The following is a 21,005-nucleotide window of genomic DNA, read 5'->3' on the forward strand; positions in this document are numbered from 1 at the left end:
GTCCAAGGCTTTCTCAGGCCGTATGGCAAACCCATCTAATCTGCTGCCTGTTAATTGTCAAACTAAGATTACTATGGGGGAAAAAATTAAAATTAATACTGTTAAGTTAGCACTCTTAAACATCCGTTCACTTAAAAACAAATCATTTCTAGTCAACGACTTAATATCCACAAACAACCTAGATTTTTTGCTGCTAAATGAAACGTGGCTAGAAGACAGCTGCAGTGCAACAGTCCTCAATGAAACAGCCCCTCCTAACTTTACTTTTATGAGTGTCTGCAGACCAGTCAGAAGGGGCGGGGGGGTCGCAGCACTATTTAAAGATGTCTATCAATGTAAGCAAGTATCGTTTGGTGACTATTTGTCTCTAGAATATCTGGGCATTGTGCTAAAAGGTGCTCCACGCATCCTGCTTATCATTATTTATAGGCCTCCGAAATATTCTCCGGCCTTTATTGATGACTTTACAGAGCTGTTATCAGCAATCTCATCTGAGTATGACTGTTTTGCTATTGCTGGGGATTTTAACATTCACATTGACAATGCTGAATCCAGTACAACAAAAGATCTCATGACTGTTCTTAACACTTTTGATTTGACACAACATGTTCACGGACCCACACATGATCGTGGACACACTCTAGATTTACTTATCAGTAAGGGTCTAAATATTTCATCAATAGTTATTAAGGATGTGGCAATGTCTGATCATTTCTGTATTTTCTTTGATATATCAATCTCTCCTGCCATTGAAACCAGATCTGTCTCTATCAAAAAGAGATGCTTAAATGAGAACACTAGTGTGCTGTTTATGAAGGCTATATCTCTAACACCAAGCATATCTGCAGACTCTGTTGATTTTCTCCTTGACTCTTTTAACTCAAAAGTTAAGGGTGTAATTGATGATATTGCTCCTGTAAAAGCCAGGAAAAAGAGTGGCAAACAAAAAGCACCCTGGAGAAACTCAACAGCAGTGCAATTAATGAAAAGACAATGCAGGAAATCGGAACGCATGTGGCGAAAGACAAAACTTGTAGTCCATTATAAGATCTATAAAGACAGTCTTCGTGCTTTCAATGTGGAACTAGGCAAAGCTAGACAGACCTTCTTTTCAAATATTATAAACAGAAACATAAACAACACGCGCACTCTTTTTGCTACTGTAGAGAGACTAACAAACCCCCCGAGTCACATTCCCAGTGAAATGCTCTCAGACAGCAAATGCAGTGAGTTTGCTTCCTTCTTCTCCGAGAAAATCATTAATATCAGAAATGCGATCAGCACATCGTTCAGTTGCTCTGAGGTGAATCAGATCAGACCACAGCCTCAGAAAGTTACTATGACTGATTTCGAAGCAATTGATGGTAACATTTTAGAAGAAACAGTACAGCACCTTAAAACATCAACCTGCGCCCTTGACACACTCCCCACTTCTTTTTTCAAAAGTGTGTTTAACTGTTTAGAAGCAGATCTCCTAGAAGTGGTAAACGCCTCACTTCTTTCTGGGACTTTTCCAAACTCCCTTAAAACCGCAGTAGTTAAGCCTCTCCTGAAAAAGAGAAATCTGGATAACTCCATATTGAGCAACTACAGACCAATTTCAAATCTCCCCTTCATAGGCAAGATCATTGAAAAAGTTGTTTTCAGTCAGCTGAACAAATTCTTAAGCTCAAACGGATACTTTGACAATTTTCAATCTGGTTTCCGACCGCATCACAGCAGAGAGACGGCCCTCATAAAGATTATAAATGATATTCGCCTCAATACAGATACAGGCAAAACATCAATTCTGGTACTACTGGACCTCAGTGCTGCATTCGACACTGTTGACCACAAAATACTTCTTGACAGGCTAGAAAATTGGGTTGGGCTTTCTGGAATGGTCCTCAAATGGTTCAGGTCATACTTAGAAGGGAGAGGTTATTATGTGAGTATAGGTGACCATAAGTCTGAGTGGACATCCATGACATGCGGAGTCCCACAAGGGTCAATTCTTGCACCACTCCTATTCAACCTGTACATGCTGCCACTCAGCCAAATAATGAAAAATTACAAAATGGCTTACCACAGCTATGCTGACGACACCCAGATCTACTTAGCCCTATCACCTAATGACTACAGCCCCATTGACTCTCTATGTAAATGCATTGATGAAGTTAACAGTTGGATGTGCCAAAACTTTCTTCAGTTAAACAAAGACAAAACTGAAATTACTACATTTGGAAACAAAGATGAAATTCTAAAGGTGAATGCATATCTTGAGGCTAAAGGCCTGAAATCAAAAAATCAAGTCAGGAATCTTGGTGTGATTTTGGAGTCAGACCTGAGTTTCAATAGTCATGTCAAAGCAATAACTAAATCCGCTTACTATCATCTCAAAAATATATCAAGAATTAGATGCTTTGTTTCCAGGCAAGACTTAGAGAAACTCGTTCATGCTTTTATTACCAGTAGGGTGGACTATTGTAATGGTCTTCTCACCGGCCTTCCCAAAAAGACCATTAGACAGCTGCAGCTCATACAGAACGCTGCTGCCAGGATCCTGAGCAGAACCAGAAAATATGACCATATCACACCAGTCCTCAGATCTTTACACTGGCTTCCAGTTACATTTAGGATCGATTTTAAAGTGCTATTACTTGTATATAAATCACTCAATGACCTAGGACCTCAATACATTGCAGATATGCTGATTAAATACAAACCCAACAGATCACTCAGATCATCAGGATCAAGTCAATTAGAAATACCAAGGGTTCACTCAAAGCAAGGAGAGTCTGCTTTTAGCTATTATGCCAGCCGTAGCTGGAACCAGCTTCCTGAACAGATCAGATGTGCTCCAACAGTAGCCACTTTCAAATCCAGACTCAAAACACATCTGTTTAGCTGTGCATTTACTGAATGAGCTGTGCCACTGTACGTGCTTTGTCCGAACTGCTTGCATTTTAATTTATATGCTTAAATTTAACCCTGTTTTTATTTTTATTTTTAATTATACTCTTTATTTTTATCTTTCAATATTTTCTTTATTTTTTATTTCTTTAAATTCCTATTATAACTGTAATATTTTTATTTCATTTCTGTGTAAAGCACTTTGAATTGCCACTGTGTATGAAATGTGCTATACAAATAAACTTGCCTTGCCTTGCCTTGCCTTGCCTTGCCTTGCCTTGCCTACTTAAGTAAACTTTACAAACCAATCATCATGCAATTACAGTCCTTACAAGTATAAAATTAGCTACCAATTGGTGCAGTTCAACACTGTCTGTGTAAATAACTAGAAGTTATTCTATGACTTGACCACAAGATGGCGCCATTATCCCACCAAACGCAACTGAGGGGCATTTATGTTATGGTAAGCAGGAAGTTATTACTCACAAAATAACTTCTTAAACATTAACTTTGGTCACCGTAAATAATTTCCCTCACTTGTATCCGCTATAATGAACATAAAGCAAGCCTAACAGTGACAAATTAACTATATAAATGTCATAAACACATATACATATGTTGGTATGGTGCTGGATGCGTCACACACGCAGCATGAAAACAATCGGCAAATTTACATAAATAAATAGCCAAATACACTTACTTTATAAGCATGCACAACTATATTACTTCAGTAACTTCAGGGTGCTGCATAAAACCATGAGTTGACTCGGATTACTCATAAAAAGCGTTCGCGATCAGCATGTCTGCTCAGAGCACCTGCTCGCCCCACTTCCTGACTGCACGTGATGCCCATGATGGTGACGTTGGAGAAGGTGATTGGTCAGATGAAGATGGGTCAAGCAGCCTTTTGAACAGCCGCCCCCGAATTCATTGATAGAATTCCCACCTCTTGACAAAAGTTCCTTTAGGTGGATTACTCCTCATCAGATAGGAGTGGTAGCTTAACAAGACGAGCTACAGGTCAAGTGTATGTTCTTCTTTTAACTTCCACAGTGGCTGACCTTACTCGGTTATCTGCTCCTGGGTACACTTTGGCGATTCTCCCAACTGGCCACAAAGCTCGAGGGAGTTGAGAGTCAACAATCATCACTACATCTCCAATTTGGAGATTTCCCTTGTCTGTCTTCCATTTCTGTCGAACTTGGAGACTGGGTAGATAGTATTTTATGAAATGCTTCCAAAAGTGATCGGCCAGAAGTTGGCCGTGTCTCCATCAACGTCGGCTCAGCACCCCGGAGTCTTGATACACAACCTGGGGCAAGGAGGCATCCCTGCGTCCTTTAAGAAAGCAGTTGGGAGTGATTGGGTCAATGTCAGAAATATCTGATGAGGTATAGCCGAGAGGTTTTGAGTTAAGGATCCCTTCAATTTCAGTAAAGACTGGTCTCAGGACTTCTTCCGTCACAGTCTGCGCTCCAATGGTCACTTGGAGAGCTGTTTTGATTGAACGGATCTCCCTCTCCCAGCATCCACCAAAGTGAGGTGATCCTGGTGGATTGAACACAAACTTGATTTGTTGAGCAGCAAGGTGACTTTGAAGCTCACTGTGCAAGGCAGCAAAGGATTCTCTCAGCTCTCGTTCTCCACCCTTGAAGTTAGTGCCTTGATTGCTTAACAACTCGCACGGTTTCCCACGTCGAGCGATAAAGTGTCTCAGGGCCATTAGGAAGGAGTCTGAATCTATGCTCGCCAGCAGATCTATATACACTGCCCTGGTTGTAAGGCACTTGAATCTTTTCTTCTTGTTTCGGCGTCCGATCTTAATCATATAGGGTCCAAAGCAGTCCATGCCAGTTGAGAAGAATACGGGTTTAAAGAGTTGTTGTCTTGCAAGTGGTAAGTCGGCAATACGAGGAACTTCTGGTTGCCCCTTCCATCTTCTACACTCAACACAATTTTGCTGGTGTCGCCGCACTGCTTCACGGCTTCGTAATACCCAGTAAGTTCTTCTCAACTTTGCGAACATCAGTTTCTCATCATAATCCTTGATAATGAGTTTGGTCACAGGATGTTGAGGAGCAAGTACGATGGGATGGATAAAATCCCTTTCTGCCTCACTGCAGCGTCTTAAACGGCCACCCACATGAATTAGTCCGGTGGTAGGGTCAAACTCAGGAGAAAGAGAAGCCAGTCTTTTCATACCTGATACTGGTTTCCCAGACTTCAGTTGGGCCATCTCAATAGGGAAGGACTCTGTCTGCATTTGACAAAGCACTGTTTGTTCCACATCTCTTTGTTTGTCAGCGCATGTAATGTTGGCCGCCTCGTCAAGCTGCTGGCTGCATGCCTTTATGAACTCATCCAGTGTGTCATACTGCTGTGGATTTGGCAAAGGTATAACTGTAGTCGATCCACAGAATGCAGACTAATTTAACTCGCTACTCTGCTCTTCCGCAGGCAAAGAAGGTTGCTCAGGCCAATTAGCAGGTGGCAGTTTGAGAAATGAAGTACCTTGATCCCACTGGCTTCCTTTTACAAGGTCACACAAGTGTTTACCTCTTGTGATGATGTCTGCGGGATTGTCCTCAGATCGTACGTAGTGCCAGGCAGCAGATGCTGAGAGTTCTTGTATTTCCGCCACCCGAGTTCCCACAAACACCTTGTAACGACAAGAACTTGACAACAGCCAGGTAAGCACAGTCATAGAATCTGACCAAAGTGTTAAGGAACGGATGGGGATGGTGAGTTCGGTGCCAAGGACTTTGGCGAGCATTCCACTCTTTTATGCTGCATGGAAACATTCCACTCTTTCATACTGCGTGGAAACATTCCACTCTTTCATACTGCGTGGAAACATTCCACTCTTTCATACTGCGTGGAAACATTCCACTCTTTCATACTGCGTGGAAAATTTCCACTCTTTTAAGCTTCCTGGAACATTCCACTCTTTCATACTCCATGGAAACATTCCACTCTTTCATACTGCGTGGAAACATTCCACTCTTTCATACTGCAGGGAAACATTCCACTCTTTCATACTGCGTGGAAACATTCCACTCTTTCGTACTGCAAGGAAACATTCCACTCTTTCACACTGCGTGGAAACCTTCCACTCTTTCATACTGCAAGGAAACATTCCACTCTTTCATACTGCAAGGAAACATTCCACTCTTTCATACTGCGTGGAAACATTCCACTCTTTCATACTGCAAGGAAACATTCCACTCTTTCATACTGACTTGATGACTTTTCCCGCTGACTTGCTGCGTGTAAACTTTCAACTTCCCGTGCGGTGCTGAAAAACAGGAGAGAAGAAACATGAGTTTCCGGGAGAACAGGAGCTTTCTCATTGCGTCCGCTGGGAGACCAATGCTCGCTGGACGGTAGGTGGCCTGGCGGGTTTTAATCGATGAGGGTTTGGTGGGCTTTTTTGATGTGGAAATGGTTGGTCCTGATATAGCTTTGGAAAGCGTCTGAAGACCATCTCCCGAGAGCTTGGATCTGCTGTTGGGAGAGGCCTTTTTGAGCTGCTGTGGTTGCAGCCCCGATGCGGAAGGAGTGACTTGAGAAGTTCTTTGCTGGTACACCTGACTGCTGGAGAACAGCTTTGAGGTGTTTTTGGAACCAAAAGCGTGTCACGGGTTTGTATAATTCGTCTGTGAATAGGGGTTCCAGGGGAGATTTGGCTTGAGAACTTCTCCATTGAAGATATGCCAGAACTGACTGGTATGGATGGATGGGCGATGAGAGGTTAAAAATGTAGATAAAATGACCTTTTTTGGTTTGGTCAGTTTTACTTTGCTTAATCAAAAAAGAGATTGTTTCTTCATCTAGTACTGATAAGTCTGAGATGGTGAGGTGGCTTTTTGGGTCGAATTTTGAAGTGATAGCGAGTTCTGAGCATCTAAGAAAACCGAAAAAAGCTAGGATAAACATGGCGTCGAGTGTTCGGGCGGTATTGAGAGATTGGTAGCCTGTGCGGAGTGTGCGAATACATTTGTTGAGAATGTCTAGTGTTATGGGTTGTCTGGTGTCGGAACGGGTGGACTGGGATCTTTGAATCCCTTTGATCAGGAGGGAGGTTTGTGAATTACTTATCTCCTGAGAAGGAGCTCCGTACATCAGTTTGTGGAAAAACTGAATGCCGCTCAGGTAACCTTTGATGGTCCCGACTTGGAGGCCTTTAACGGTATTAAGGTGGGAAATAAACGAGGTGATTGAAAGGAGAGAAAAATCAGGGAACAGCATGTTATAGGAGACGTGGAATGCTCTAAAGTTTCTCCAAGCGGTCACATAGGATTGGAGGGTCCTCTGAGAAACTCCTCTGAGAATGGTGTCGAGTGATGCGTCGAGGAGGGATTTTAACGGGTGGGTTACGGGAATATCCGTTGTGAATAGTGAGGTACAGGAGTTGGCGTCCTGAATTTCTGAAACAGAAAACGAGACAGGGAGTCAGCGATTTGGTTTTCTGATCCGGGGACGTGTTTACCAATTATGATAAATTGATCGCAAGCTGAAATCCAAATGAGTCGCCTTAGAAGTGGCATCATAGCAGGTGCATGGGAACGGCCTTTATTTATGCAATGCACCGTTGCGTCGTTGTCACAATGCACTAAAATGCTTTTAGTGGCCCATTCTTTCCCCCACAGGAAAGCCGCTACTACAAGCGGGTAAAGCTCGAATAGCGCTGAGGACTGTGTTATGTCCTTGAGCTGCGGTGGCCATGGAGAAGCGAACCAACGACCTTGATAAAATCCCCCGAAACCGATTGAGGGGGCTGCGTCTGTGAACAAGTCGATGTTGATGGGGCACGAAATGAGATTGCTATAGAAAAATGATAAGCCGTTCCACTGGTTAAGGAATGTTAGCCATAACCTGAGTTCGTCGCGACATGCTTGAGTTATGGAGATGAGATCCTCTAGCGAGTGGACGGAGGACGCGAGCGAGAGGAGATGCGATATGAAGGGGCGGCCCTGCGGAATGATTCGCATTGCAAAGTTTAAATGGCCGAGCAGGGATAGAAGTTCGCGTTTTGAACAGTTGGATTTTTCGAGGAAAGTAGAGGAGACGAGAATTATTCGATCAATTTTCTCTCTGGGCAGGGATGCCTGGAATTTGATTGAATCTAAATGAATTCCGAGGAACTCAGTGAATGTAGCAGGCCCCATGGTTTTCTCCTGTGCTATGGGAATTCCAAGCTCGGAAAAAACGTTTTGGACTTTGAGGATATGTGCGGCTGGGATGGCATCAGGAGGTGAGATTATTAAAAAATCGTCCAGTAGGTGAATGAGGTGGGGAATGTCGTAATTGTTTGACAAGATCCAGCAAACGCATGTGAAAGCATGTCAAATATTTTAGGGCTGCTTTTGCATCCGAAGGTTAAACATACTGCAAAATAGTATTTCCCGTGCCAGCGAACTCCGAATAAGTGCCAAGCATCTGGATGTATAGGCATTACTTTGAAAGCAGATGTGATGTCGATTTTTGCGAGCCAAGCGCCCCGACCTGCGATTGCCTGGTCAATGTTGTGATATTTGAGGGAAAATTCATCAAGAGGGATCAAGCTGTTTATGCTCGGGAACGGGGAATTGTGCAGGGCTGACAGATCAATTATTAGACGTTTTTTACCCGAGAATTTCCTTGTGGCCACTCCGATGGGGCTGATATGAAACGAGTTAAATGGGGGATTGTCGAACGGGCCAATCATGAAGCCTGACTCCACTTCTTTTTTAATCAGATTGTCTACAACTTCAGGTTCAATGAGGGCGGATTGAAGATTATTACAGATGGTGTTTTGGGAGAGCGGGCATTCTACACCGGGGTTAAAGCCGTTTTTGAGGCCTGACAGTAGATAATTAGTAAATTCGACATCCGGGTGATGAGCTAGTTCAAAGTCCATGCGCAAAATATTTACAGGAGTCGATAAGTAATTATTCGATTTTTTTATTCACAGATTTATACACTGGGCATACGATGCGGGCATGAGCTCCGCCACAGAATTTACAAACGTGCAAAAACCGGCAGCGCTGTCTGACACATTTTCCAGAATTGAATTGATTGCAGAGCTGCCTGTTCCCTTCGAAGGAAGGGGCGGATGCACTGGTAGTTGCTGTGCGTGGTAAATAACTGGTGAATCGGATTGTGTTTGTCTCCGGGCTGGGTTGAGAGGAGGGGTTAACCTGCGGGCATGATGTTGTTGTGTGCGTCACTGACCTGCAGACTGCGCAAGAGATGTTTTTGCAGCCTAAAAACACCCTGCTGTGGAGGTCTGGGTCGAGTGACCCCGATGAATGTGTGTCTGTGGTTTTCAGTGTAACCGAGAAATCCCCGCAGTCTATCTGGCGGACTGGTTCGGCTGCGGGGAGCATGTAGAGAAGAGAAGAAAGGTCTATGTCTGCACCTGCGAGAATCTGTGCACTGATGTTTTGAGACACTGGCGGCGGTTCCGTGGCGAGGGAGTTGGATGGCACGGGCATCGGTGTTGCTGTGAAGAGAGAGTGCTGTGATTTAGTTTGCAAGAAAGAGCTGGGAAGGTTATAAGCCGGGGCAGCGGATGTCGGCGGCGGCCTCACGCTTTGATTACCCTCTGTGGCTTGGGAAATAAAGTTAGTTGGAGGAAGGGAATGAAGGTTGGTAGAGAGAAGTGTGCGCTTGAACTGCAAGCGGGGGCGTGCTCTCGATTGTTTGCGCCACTGGAGCTGCTGGCCACTGGATGTGGGCGGGGTTATAACCTGTTGGAAAGAAGTGTTGGAATGTTAGAGCTTGTGCTGCTAGCTGATTTAGCCTCGCGTTGGTATCTGCAACGGGTGCTGGAGGCCACTGGGAAGAAAAAGGGTTATTGAACTGAGAAGCTGTGGGGAGGCCGCTGGGTCCGGGTGCATATGGTGCTGCAGCGGCGGAAGCCGCGGTGAAGAGCTGAGTCGCGTCGGGAGGTGGGAGCGGCCCTGCTCCGGCGGAATCTGGAGCGCGGCTCAGGCTTGTTGAAGGCCTGTTGCTGTGATTCGCTGGGCGAGGCAAGCCAGATCTAGTGCGGAGAGACGATGGTGGTGTTTGCACTCTGCGGGCTCTGCTCTGCCTGTGGGCCGTCTTAGGAGCTGGTGTGCGCTTAGGAGAGAGGTTTGTTAGTTGCAAAGACAAATAGAGCTCATACAGCTCCGCTTTGTAAAATTTTCTCGAAGCCTGTATGTCTGAGTTACTCAGTGCTTGCCTCAAACCTGCCACCGTCCACTTCCCGATAGGTGGGATTGTCGGGACGGCCGAGCAGTAGGAGGCTGGGGAGGAGGATGGCAGTCTTGCCAGGGGTGGTGAAGACTGGCCTCGGCGTCTTGATGAGCGCGAGGCTGACCGAACCGGCGTGCGGCTACGCGAAGAAGCCTGGGGCTCAATTTCGATGTCTGGCGTCGGATGGATGTTACTGGTGCCGGCTAAATGCGGCGGCGGATCCCTGGGGATGTTGCTTTCATCATTGGATAAAGGGCATAGGCATTGAGACATTGTTTAACGAACGGCAAGTCGTGATGCTGATAAACTGTCAACAAAACGGAGGTAAGATTACTGCGTATATATACACCTTTTTGTTGATTAGCGGAGTGCTCTCCACCTGTGTCAATTATCTGAGTGTTCTCCACCTGTGTGAATTATCTGAAATTGCTTCTCCCGAACCTTTGTTAATAACATCATTTGTTCTTACAGATCCAAGCTTACTTCTGTTCCTTGGTGAGCGCTTTGAAATTTGCACACCCATTTAAGAAGTGATTAGAATTGTCACAATAGGGGCAATATGCGTGCAATCTCCCTTTGAATCTGGAAGATTTAGCTGTTGGAGCAAGTGATTGGCTCCCCCCCAGGCATGGGTTTCTCCATGCCCAATAAGTTGGAGGTTGGTTTCCTTAAAGCCCTTGGGTTGCGACGGTCCTGCTTTCTCTTACTACTGGGTTCTGGTGGGAGTCCTGTTATCCTAGAGCCATCATCTTGGAGCTCGTACTCCAACTAGTTAGAGAAATCGAAGAGAGTAGGTATAGCTGCCCTCAGTGGGTGGATGTTCTCAGCTCATGAGGGAGTTTGCTCTGAAGTCGTGACACATGAGATCCACAGTCTAATTCAACAGTTCCTTCAGGTCCAAGTTGTTCCAGCATGCTCACTAGGGAACGCACACGTAGTGCGAACAGCTTAAAAGCCTTTACATCTCTTATTCTGATATTTGGCCCATCCATGACTTCAGCAATGTTCTGAAGGACCAGCTTGTGCGGTTGCCCATACATCTTAATGAGAGATTGCAAAGTGTCTGTATAAGGGTGTGTTGAGTTGCAATAAGAATCTGCCACTAGCAGTGCCTCCTCCAACTGTAGATGATCTGTGAGGATCTGATACTTGAAATGTTCAGTAGCATCGTCAGGGAGAAGGTTTTCTAATGCCATGCGCAACCTTGAACACTATCTTGGATCTGATGTCGTCAAGGAGGGTATTGATGGCTTAGGCCCTCTGTAGGACCTCTCCTGGAAGCATGGCACTGCAGATCTGGGTATGTCCTCAGAGCGTTGGATAAGATTGGACTCTCTAACACCCATGTAGGGATAATAATTGTCTCTGGACTCCCTCTCATTACCGTGGGTGGGTTCAGCATAAGGATGAGGCTGAACTTGAGTATCAAATCTCTGAGCAGGGGTATGATATTTTGATGTAGCTTGAGGTTGACCATCTGGTATAGGTGGAATAGTGCAGTCCCTCACCTGTTCTGTTATCTGCCTGATCTGCTCAGAGGGTTGCTGATGGAAGTCTCTGATCTGTGTGGTAGTCCCTGGCTGGCTACGACCTGTTTCTGGCACATAGAAAGGAGGAGCTGGTACCGGAGACACTGATTTGCATGGGGTGGTCACGTGTGTGGCTAACTGCTTGATCTCTTGTTTCATGATGGCATTCTCTGTCATAAGGCCTTGTAAGGCACTTAAAATCTCTGGCAGGTGTCGAATGCAGCTGCGAAGCTCATCATTCTCCCTCCGCATTTCCTCCCAGTTAGGCGGTTGGTTATGAAGATGCTGCTCTTCATTCTCTCTGTGTGAGTTTCTCTGTGTATCTTGCCATTCATCCTGTAGTATCGGATCACATGAGGGTGAACGCTGACTTATTGGTGTGAAGACACGGGACTCACGCCCTGAAGACAGTGCATTAGCTTCGTCATCACTGGAACATGCAGATTGCTGGGATCTCCTTGAAAGTCTGCTAGATAGGCAGGTGGCTTTACATGGCGTCTGGGGCGAACAACTGGCGGCTCTGGCTGGGATGTCATTTCTCTGCAGTAATTCGACGCTCCGGCTCGAAGGACCAATTATAACAAACCCCTGTTGTGTGTGTTACGTGTTAGTGAAGCTCTCGCATTGAGCGTGTGTTATGAGTGCGTGTTACATGTTAGTGATGTTCTCGCATTGAACGTGTGTTATGAGTGTGTGTTACGTGTTAGTGAAGCTCTCGCATTGAGAGTGTGTTACGAGTGTGTGTTACATGTTAGTGAAAATCTCGCATTGAGAGTGTGTTACGAGTGTGTGTTACATGTTAGTGGACTGGACTGTGGCCATCATCAGTTAAAACATTTCAAATGCACCTGCAAACAATTTTTCCAGTCATGTATTTCATCATTGAGGATTTCTTAAAAATGTAAAAATCTTGTCTCGTCTCGTTCTCGTGAGATAAGGGTCTCGTCACACCCCTAATAATCATGCATTGAACTTGTGTCCATGAGAAATATATATAATTCCCTCAACATATGATCTCGAGGTCATGACATATTATCACGTTCCCACAAATCGAACATGTCCCCTCCCGCTCACCATAATTCAACAACCACCAGCTGTAACCGCAACATTTCAGTCTTACATAGAGTCCACAAAAGACATTAAAGCCTCACATGAAAGCGGTCAAATACTCACTGCATTTATAGAGTTTGTTGAGCTCAATCACATCATATTCACTCATTTCCATTAGTTGTCCGATCACATCCTGGAACTCAGGACTCTTGGTAATGATCGTGGGTCCATGACCGTTGCTGAAGGCGTTTTTATCAAAATGCATCACAGAGTAATAATCATACGGGGTGCCTTGGGTGACGGACACGTTCTCACTGGATTTATTGAGATAACTCTCATAGCCTGAAAATAAAGACTATAGCAGTTATTAATGTGATGGTTCATAAGGAATGGCTTATTTTCTCTAAGCGCTCTTTAGTAATAATGACACTCGGTATGTAAAGCTAATTGATAATAAAATGATATGGCAACCTGTCATGATGTTTCCATAGTTTATGGTCACATGATCATCTCTGTCATATCTTGTGTGCTGGTGGGAGAATCCCAGTGCATGAAGAAACTCGTGCTCAACAATGGCTTTTCTTCCACAGTCATCTCCAATGGAAAGAGTCTGACCTCCAGGAGACGAGCGTCCGATAGATGACCAACACCTGCCAATCCAGTCAGAGATACCAGCACATTCATATAAAACTATATCGCCTACATCTCATAACAACAACAATAATACAAACTGTGCTTTTCATTTCCAGACACAATATGTGCTTAAATATCTTATATCTTAAACTTTTGACTGGTAAATAATTTAGTCAGATATTTGACTCTACAAATTCAGTACAGCACAGGCTACATCAGATCAGTCTAATAATAATAATAATAATAATAATACATTTTATTTATAATGCGCTTTTCTAATACCCAAAGTGCTACAAACAATAACAATAAAATATAAAAGATAATAAAGTACAAAATAATTATTAAATAGCCATTACAGTACAACACAATAGAATACTATTCATAAAAATCTATATAGGCAATTTTGAAAAGATAAGTTTTTAACAGCTTCTTGAAACTGGCTAATGTAGGAGCATCTCTAACAGTGAGCGGAAGTGCGTTCCTTAACCTGGGCGTAGCGACAGAGATTTTAATCTATGGGGAGGCTGCTGAAGAGTAAGAGAATCATCTGACCGAAGGGAACGAGGCGGCGTGTACAGGGTGACTAAGTCACAGCTATAAGAAGGGGCTATTCCTTGCATAGCTTTGGGTAACACTTTATAATAACTACATGCTATGAGGCATTAGTTAAGCATTGGTAAATTGTTAATGCATCATTTATAAAGCATTAATAGACATAACTAAGCAGTTTATAAATACAGCTATAAATGCATTATTCTTGATTTATAAGCATATGTATAATGTGTTTAATAATTGTATTTTCATACTTTATAAATGATCAATTTATAATTTCTAAATGAAGTACTACATTATTTACAAACCAGTTATTTAGGAGTTGTCAGTGGTTCATCAGATCATTTAGAAAGTGTAAGTAAAAAAAAAAAACACCTAAGATGGTGGCGTGAGTAGTTCGCGAGGCTCTGGGTCTCTCCAGATTCTTGCAATTTTGCGGTATTTCTCTTGCTCATCTCGGGTCTGTTCGTGCAGAACAGTTGTGCCTTAACATCGTACACCCGTGCTCGCAGGCGGCGTCGAGACCGTAAACAAAGGCGGGGGAAGCGCGGAGGACTGAGAGCTAAGCTAGGGCTAACACTACTCTCTTTACCCAGCATTTTCCTTGCCAATGTACGGTCGCTAGTGAACAAAATGGAGGAGATTCGACTCAGCATCACACACAGCAAGAAACTTTTGAACTGTAACGTCCTAATAGTTATTCAAACCTGAAGAGGGGGATCAAAAAAGCCAAGCACTGCTACAAGCTAAAGATAGAGGGTCACTTTTCCAACTCTGACCCTCAACGCATGTGGCAGGGCATTCAGGCCATCAGTTACTACAAACCCACCCACTCCACCCCCGCAGCCACTGATGTCAACTTCCTGAACGAGCTAAATTACTTTTACGCTTGCTTTGAAAGAGACAACAGAGAAACTGACACCAAGCTCAAACCCTCAGATGACCACCCACCAATCACACTCTCCTCCACAGATGTCTGCAAGGCACTGAGCCGGATCAGCGCGCACAAGGCTGCTGGACCAGACAACATCCCTGGTCGTGTTCTCAGGGCATGTGCGGAGCAGCTCGCTGGGGTTTTTACAGACATTTTCAACCTGTCTCTTGCCCAAGCAGCTGTACCTTCATGCTTTAAACGCACTTCCATTGTGCCAGTGCCAAAACACTCTAGCCCGAGGTGCCCTAATGACTACCGCCCTGTAGCACTCACACCCATTGTTATGAAGTGCTTTGAGCGGCTGGTCCTGGAACACCTAAAAGACTCTCTACCATCCACTTTGGACTCACACCAGTTTGCCTACCGCAGCAATAGGAGCACAGAGGATGCCGTTTCCATGGCACTGCACTCTGTGCTCACTCACCTGGACAATAAGAACACTTACTTAACTGTATATTAACTGTAATATGCAACCACTTTCCACTGCACTTTTACACTTTTTTCGGATAGCTTCTGTCCATAATTTATTGCACTACCTTAATCCAATGCTATATTCCTCATCTTAGCCTAACATATCATTGTATACCTCTATCTGTAAAATTCTGTTTATAGTAATAGAATCTGTATTTTATATTCACTGTACATATTCAACTGTAAATTCAGTTCTGTTTATAGTAATAACCATCTCTCTATTTATACATATTTATATATATTCAGTACATATCCATGTCCTGCACTTATGTAACTGTTGTATATCCTGCACTTGCTGCTATTGCACTTCTGGTTAGACCTAAACTGCATTTCGTTGCCTTGTACTTGTACTTGTGTAATGACAATAAAGTTGAATCTAATCTAATCTAATCTAATCTAAAGGATAAATAAACTATTTAGATGTACATTTATACATCTTATTATTTAGACATATAGTTACTCCGTGTGTTAATAAATGCTTTATTAACATGTATTCCTACTGTAATTCATGATTAATTCAGGTAGTTATAAAACATTTACTAGTTGTCAGTTAACTATTTCTGTGAGCTCATCTAAAGCCCTTCTACTTCCTGCTTCGCTATTGTTCGGACGCTCTTGCTTACTGCTCCGCGCTTTGCTCTATCGCTTCTATATTTTACAACTTCAGCAAATCAGCACATTGCTCAAACGACAAAGCTTGACTCCAATGATAAAATTAGAAACTCTGGTGACTGAATTCCTAAACAAAAAGCGGAATATTTCAACCGACCAGCCTCCCACTGCCTTCAGCTTACATTCCGGAGAAGGGAAAACACAGCTGCCTACATTCAAAAGGATAAGAAAATGCCTCTTCTAGAATCTACTTGCTGCACAAACTGCCACAGACTTTTACAAAGGATTGCAGTTCTTGAAACAAAGTTATTTGCGGAACCATCCATCCAGACGAATCACACAGCAGAGCTTCATCATGATCGCCCTCTGCACACTGCCGGTGAGTCCCATAAATGTAGTGCTACTCAACATGTAGAGAAACAAGTAACTGATCAACACACTAATCAATGGAACAAACAGGGAGCAAGACCCAAAGGCACTCGAGACATCAGATTGTCACGAGCATCACATATTGCCGCAGTAGCATGCTCTACCCCAGACACAAGGATTGCAAACACTAGTTTTCTACCACCAAATATACATCTTGAAAACAGATTTGAAGTGCTAATGAATGTGGGTGAGGAATCCCCAAACGTGATAAATGTGACCGAACACAGATTGAATCAGCCCGCAGCTAACACTGATGCTAACAGGCGCTCAAGGTCAAGCAGACAGCGGCCCTCAGCTCAGAGCGCAGCCGAGCCCAGGACTCTGATAGTGGGCGACTCTACAATCAGAAACATTAGCAGCAGGGATACAACTACATGCTGCCTTCCACAAGCAACAGTTTCTGATGTCAACAGGGAACTTAAGAACATTCTGATGAAACACAAGACTGCAAATCGACTCATCATTCATGTGGGAAAGAACGATATTCAGAGAGAGGAGTCAGAACTTCTAAAGAGGGATTTTAATGAACTTTTTGAAACACTTAGAAAACTGAAAGTTCAGCCGTTCATCAGTGGACCACTTCCAGCAAAAGGAACAAATAGGTTTTCACGGCTACTTGGGCTTAATACATGGCTGCAAAAAACCTGCAACATGAAGGGAGTGAACTTTATCGACAATTTTAATCTCTTCTGGAGTCAGAGACAACTGTTTACATCAAATGGCCTCCACCCAAACAAACTCGGTGCAAGAGTGCTAAAGGACAATATTTATTTTTCCCTTCATCATCCTTCAGCTGTGTGTGCTAACCCACTCAACCTGGATGGCACACACACACCAGTACAGAGTATGGACGATCACAGGACTTCATTTCAGCATCTGAATGGACATGCGGTTGATACACCCCACAAGGACAATGATAACACCACGCAGCCACAACAACCACTTCTCATGGACACACTCCCAGCTGAACCCCGCCCTCAGAGCTCACCACAGATAGACTGTGACGAATTAGAACTGCTCCAAATGACACAGATCGAGGCACTAAACAGTAACATCTCAGCCCATACTGTGGAGTCTGTGGAGGCACTGGTAAAAATGGGGACCATCAGGGGTGTGAGACTGGTGAACTTTTACAACTTATATGTGGTATAAGCAATAGGCTGGAAGAAATGTCTATTTCACGCCTTGAACCGGACGATAACATATTGCAGTTTCCGGTAACACCAGAGAAACAGCCCCCCTCACCAGACATGTTATTCCGCTCTACAGCATCCCCGCCTCTGAGCTTCACAGAGAAAATGGATTTTGTTTATACTGGAAACAGACAATCATACTCGATCGCTGCGAGCCCCCAGATATCAACCAAAAAGCGTCAAGGCCCACAACCACCAAAGACTGTGGGCCCAGCTCGCTCTGCCCCTCCTCCTGTGAGATTTCTTCGGTCACAACGCCATGGCACACACCCTCCTCCATCTGCACCAAAAACAACTGATACCAGCTCTCAGTGACGTATTCTGGGTCCTCGCAACGTCAACAGCAATCTTATCAAATGTTTACAAAACAAGCGTGAGCCCAGTGTGCCTTTATCTTTCTCTATTTCTGTTCTGTTACGTGATAGAAAGTCCAAGGCTTTCTCAGGCCGTATGGCAAACCCATCTAATCTGCTGCCTGTTAATTGTCAAACTAAGATTACTATGGGGGAAAAATTAAAATTAATACTGTTAAGTTAGCACTCTTAAACATCCGTTCACTTAAAAACAAATCATTTCTAGTCAACGACTTAATATCCACAAACAACCTAGATTTTTTGCTTCTAAATGAAACGTGGCTAGAAGACAGCTGCAGTGCAACAGTCCTCAATGAAACAGCCCCTCCTAACTTTACTTTTATGAGTGTTTGCAGACCAGTCAGAAGGGGTGGGGGAGTCGCAGCTCTATTTAAAGATGTTTATCAATGTAAGCAAGTATCATTTGGTGACTATTTGTCTCTAGAATATCTGGGCATTGTGCTAAAAGGTGCACCACGCATCCTGCTTATCATTATTTATAGGCCTCCGAAATATTCTCCGGCCTTTATTGATGACTTTACAGAGCTGTTATCAGCAATCTCATCTGAGTATGACTGTTTTGCTATTGCTGGGGATTTTAACATTCACATTGACAATGCTGAATCAAGTACAACAAAAGATCTCATGACTGTTCTTAACACTTTTGATTTGACACAACATGTTCACGGACCCACACATGATCGTGGACACACTCTAGATTTACTTATCAGTAAGGGTCTAAATATTTCATCAATAGTTATTAAGGATGTAGCACTGTCTGATCATTTCTGTATTTTCTTTGATATATCAATCTCTCCTGCCATTGAAACTAGATCTGTCTCTATCAAAAAGAGATGCTTAAATGAGAACACTAGTGTGCTGTTTATGAAGGCTATATCTCTAACACCAAGCATATCTGCAGACTCTGTTGATTTTCTCCTTGACTCTTTTAACTCAAAAGTTAAGGGTGTAATTGATGATATTGCTCCTGTAAAAGCCAGGAAAAAGAGTGGCAAACAAAAAGCACCCTGGAGAAACTCAACAGCAGTGCAATTAATGAAAAGACAATGCAGGAAATCGGAACGCATGTGGCGAAAGACAAAACTTGTAGTCCATTACAACATCTATAAAAACAGTCTTCGTGCTTTCAATGTGGAAATAGGCAAAGATAGACAGACCTTCTTTTCAAATATTATAAACAGAAACATAAACAACACACGCACTCTTTTTGCTACTGTAGAGAGACTAACAAACCCCCCGAGTCACACTCCCAGTGAAATGCTCTCAGACAGCAAAAGTAGTGAGTTTGATATCAGAAATGCGATCAGCACATCCTTGAGTTTCTCTGGGGTGAATCAGATCAGACCACAGCCTCAGAAAGTTACTATGACTGATTTTGAAGCAATTGATGGTAAAATTTTAGAAGAAACAGTACAGCACCTTAAAACATCAACCTGCGCCCTTGACACACTCCCCACTTCTTTTTTCAAAAGTGTGTTTAACTGTTTAGAAGCAGATCTCCTAGAAGTGGTAAACGCCTCACTTCTTTCTGGGACTTTTCCAAACTCCCTAAAAACCGCAGTAGTTAAGCCTCTCCTGAAAAAGAGAAATCTGGATAACTCCATATTGAGCAACTACAGACCAATCTCAAATCTCCCCTTCATAGGTAAGATCATTGAAAAAGTTGTTTTCAGTCAGCTGAACAAATTCTTAAGCTCAAACGGATACTTTGACCATTTTCAATCTGGTTTCCGACCGCATCACAGCACAGAGACGGCCCTCATTAAGATAATAAATGATATTCGCCTCAATACAGATACAGGCAAAACATCAATTTTGGTACTACTGGACCTCAGTGCTGCTTTCGACACTGTTGACCACAAAATACTTCTTGACAGGCTAGAAAATTGGGTTGGGCTTTCTGGAATGGTCCTCAAATGGTTCAGGTCATACTTAGAAGGGAGAGGTTATTATGTGAGTATAGGTGACCATAAGTCTGAGTGGACATCCATGACATGCGGAGTCCCACAAGGGTCAATTCTTGCACCACTCCTTTTCAATCTGTATATGCTGCCACTCAGCCAAATAATGAAAAATAACAAAATGGCTTACCACAGCTATGCTGACGACACCCAGATCTACTTAGCCCTATCACCAAATGACTACAGCCCCATTGACTCTCTATGTAAATGCATTGATGAAGTTAACAGTTGGATGTGCCAAAACTTTCTTCAGTTAAACAAAGACAAAACTGAAATTACTACATTTGGAAACAAAGATGAAATTCTCAAGGTGAATGCATATCTTGAGGCTAAAGGCCTGAAATCAAAAAATCAAGTCAGGAATCTTGGTGTGATTTTGAGTCAGACCTGAGTTTCAATAGTCATGTCAAAGCAATAACTAAATCCGCTTAATATCATCTCAAAAATATATCAAGAATTAGATGCTTTGTTTCCAGGCAAGACTCGTTCATGCTTTTATTACCAGTAGGGTGGACTATTGTAATGGTCTCCTCACCGGCCTTCCCAAAAAGACCATTAGACAGCTGCAGCTCATACAGAACGCTGCTGCCAGGATCCTGAGCAGAACCAGAAAATATGACCATATCACACCAGTCCTCAGATCTTTACACTGGCTTCCAGTTACATTTAGGATCGATTTTAAAGTGCTATTACTTGTATATAAATCACTCAATGACCTAGGACCTCAATACATTGCAGATATGCTGATTAAATACAAACCCAACAGATCACTCAGATCATCAGGATCAAGTCAATTAGAAATACCAAGGGTTCACTCAAAGCAAGGAGAGTCTGCTTTTAGCTATTATGCCAGCCGTAGCTGGAACCAGCTTCCTGAACAGATCAGATGTGCTCCAACAGTAGCCACTTTCAAATCCAGACTCAAAACACATCTGTTCAGCTGTGCATTTACTGAATGAGCAATGCCACTGTACGTGCTTTGTCCGAACTGCTTGCATTTTAATTTATATGCTTAAATTTAACCCTGTTTTTATTTTTATTTTTAATTATACTCTTTATTTTTATCTTTCAATATTTTCTTTATTTTTTATTTCTTTAAATTCCTATTATAACTGTAATATTTTTATTTCATTTCTGTGTAAAGCACTTTGAAT

At 43.2% G+C, this 21,005-nt stretch overlaps 2 protein-coding genes across 2 annotated transcripts in view; both read right to left on the reverse strand.

Moving 5' to 3' along the window:
* Positions 1-21,005, reverse strand: part of LOC307126928 (uncharacterized protein) — a 597,805-nt gene that overhangs the window by 216,479 nt on the left and 360,321 nt on the right. The gene's annotated exons all lie outside the window — the stretch shown is intronic.
* Positions 1-21,005, reverse strand: part of LOC307126354 (meprin A subunit beta-like) — a gene marked incomplete at both ends in the record, with an annotated part of 38,613 nt that overhangs the window by 14,112 nt on the left and 3,496 nt on the right. The window contains 2 exons of the mRNA XM_079816820.1: positions 12,816-13,034; positions 13,164-13,342. Of these exons, the coding sequence (XP_079672946.1) occupies positions 12,816-13,034; positions 13,164-13,342 (398 nt within the window). The remainder of the gene's footprint in view (positions 1-12,815; positions 13,035-13,163; positions 13,343-21,005) is intronic.

Source organism: Gobio gobio (assembly GCF_949357685.1).
Source record: "Gobio gobio genome assembly, chromosome: 5".
Taxonomy (NCBI): Eukaryota; Metazoa; Chordata; class Actinopteri; order Cypriniformes; family Gobionidae; genus Gobio; species Gobio gobio.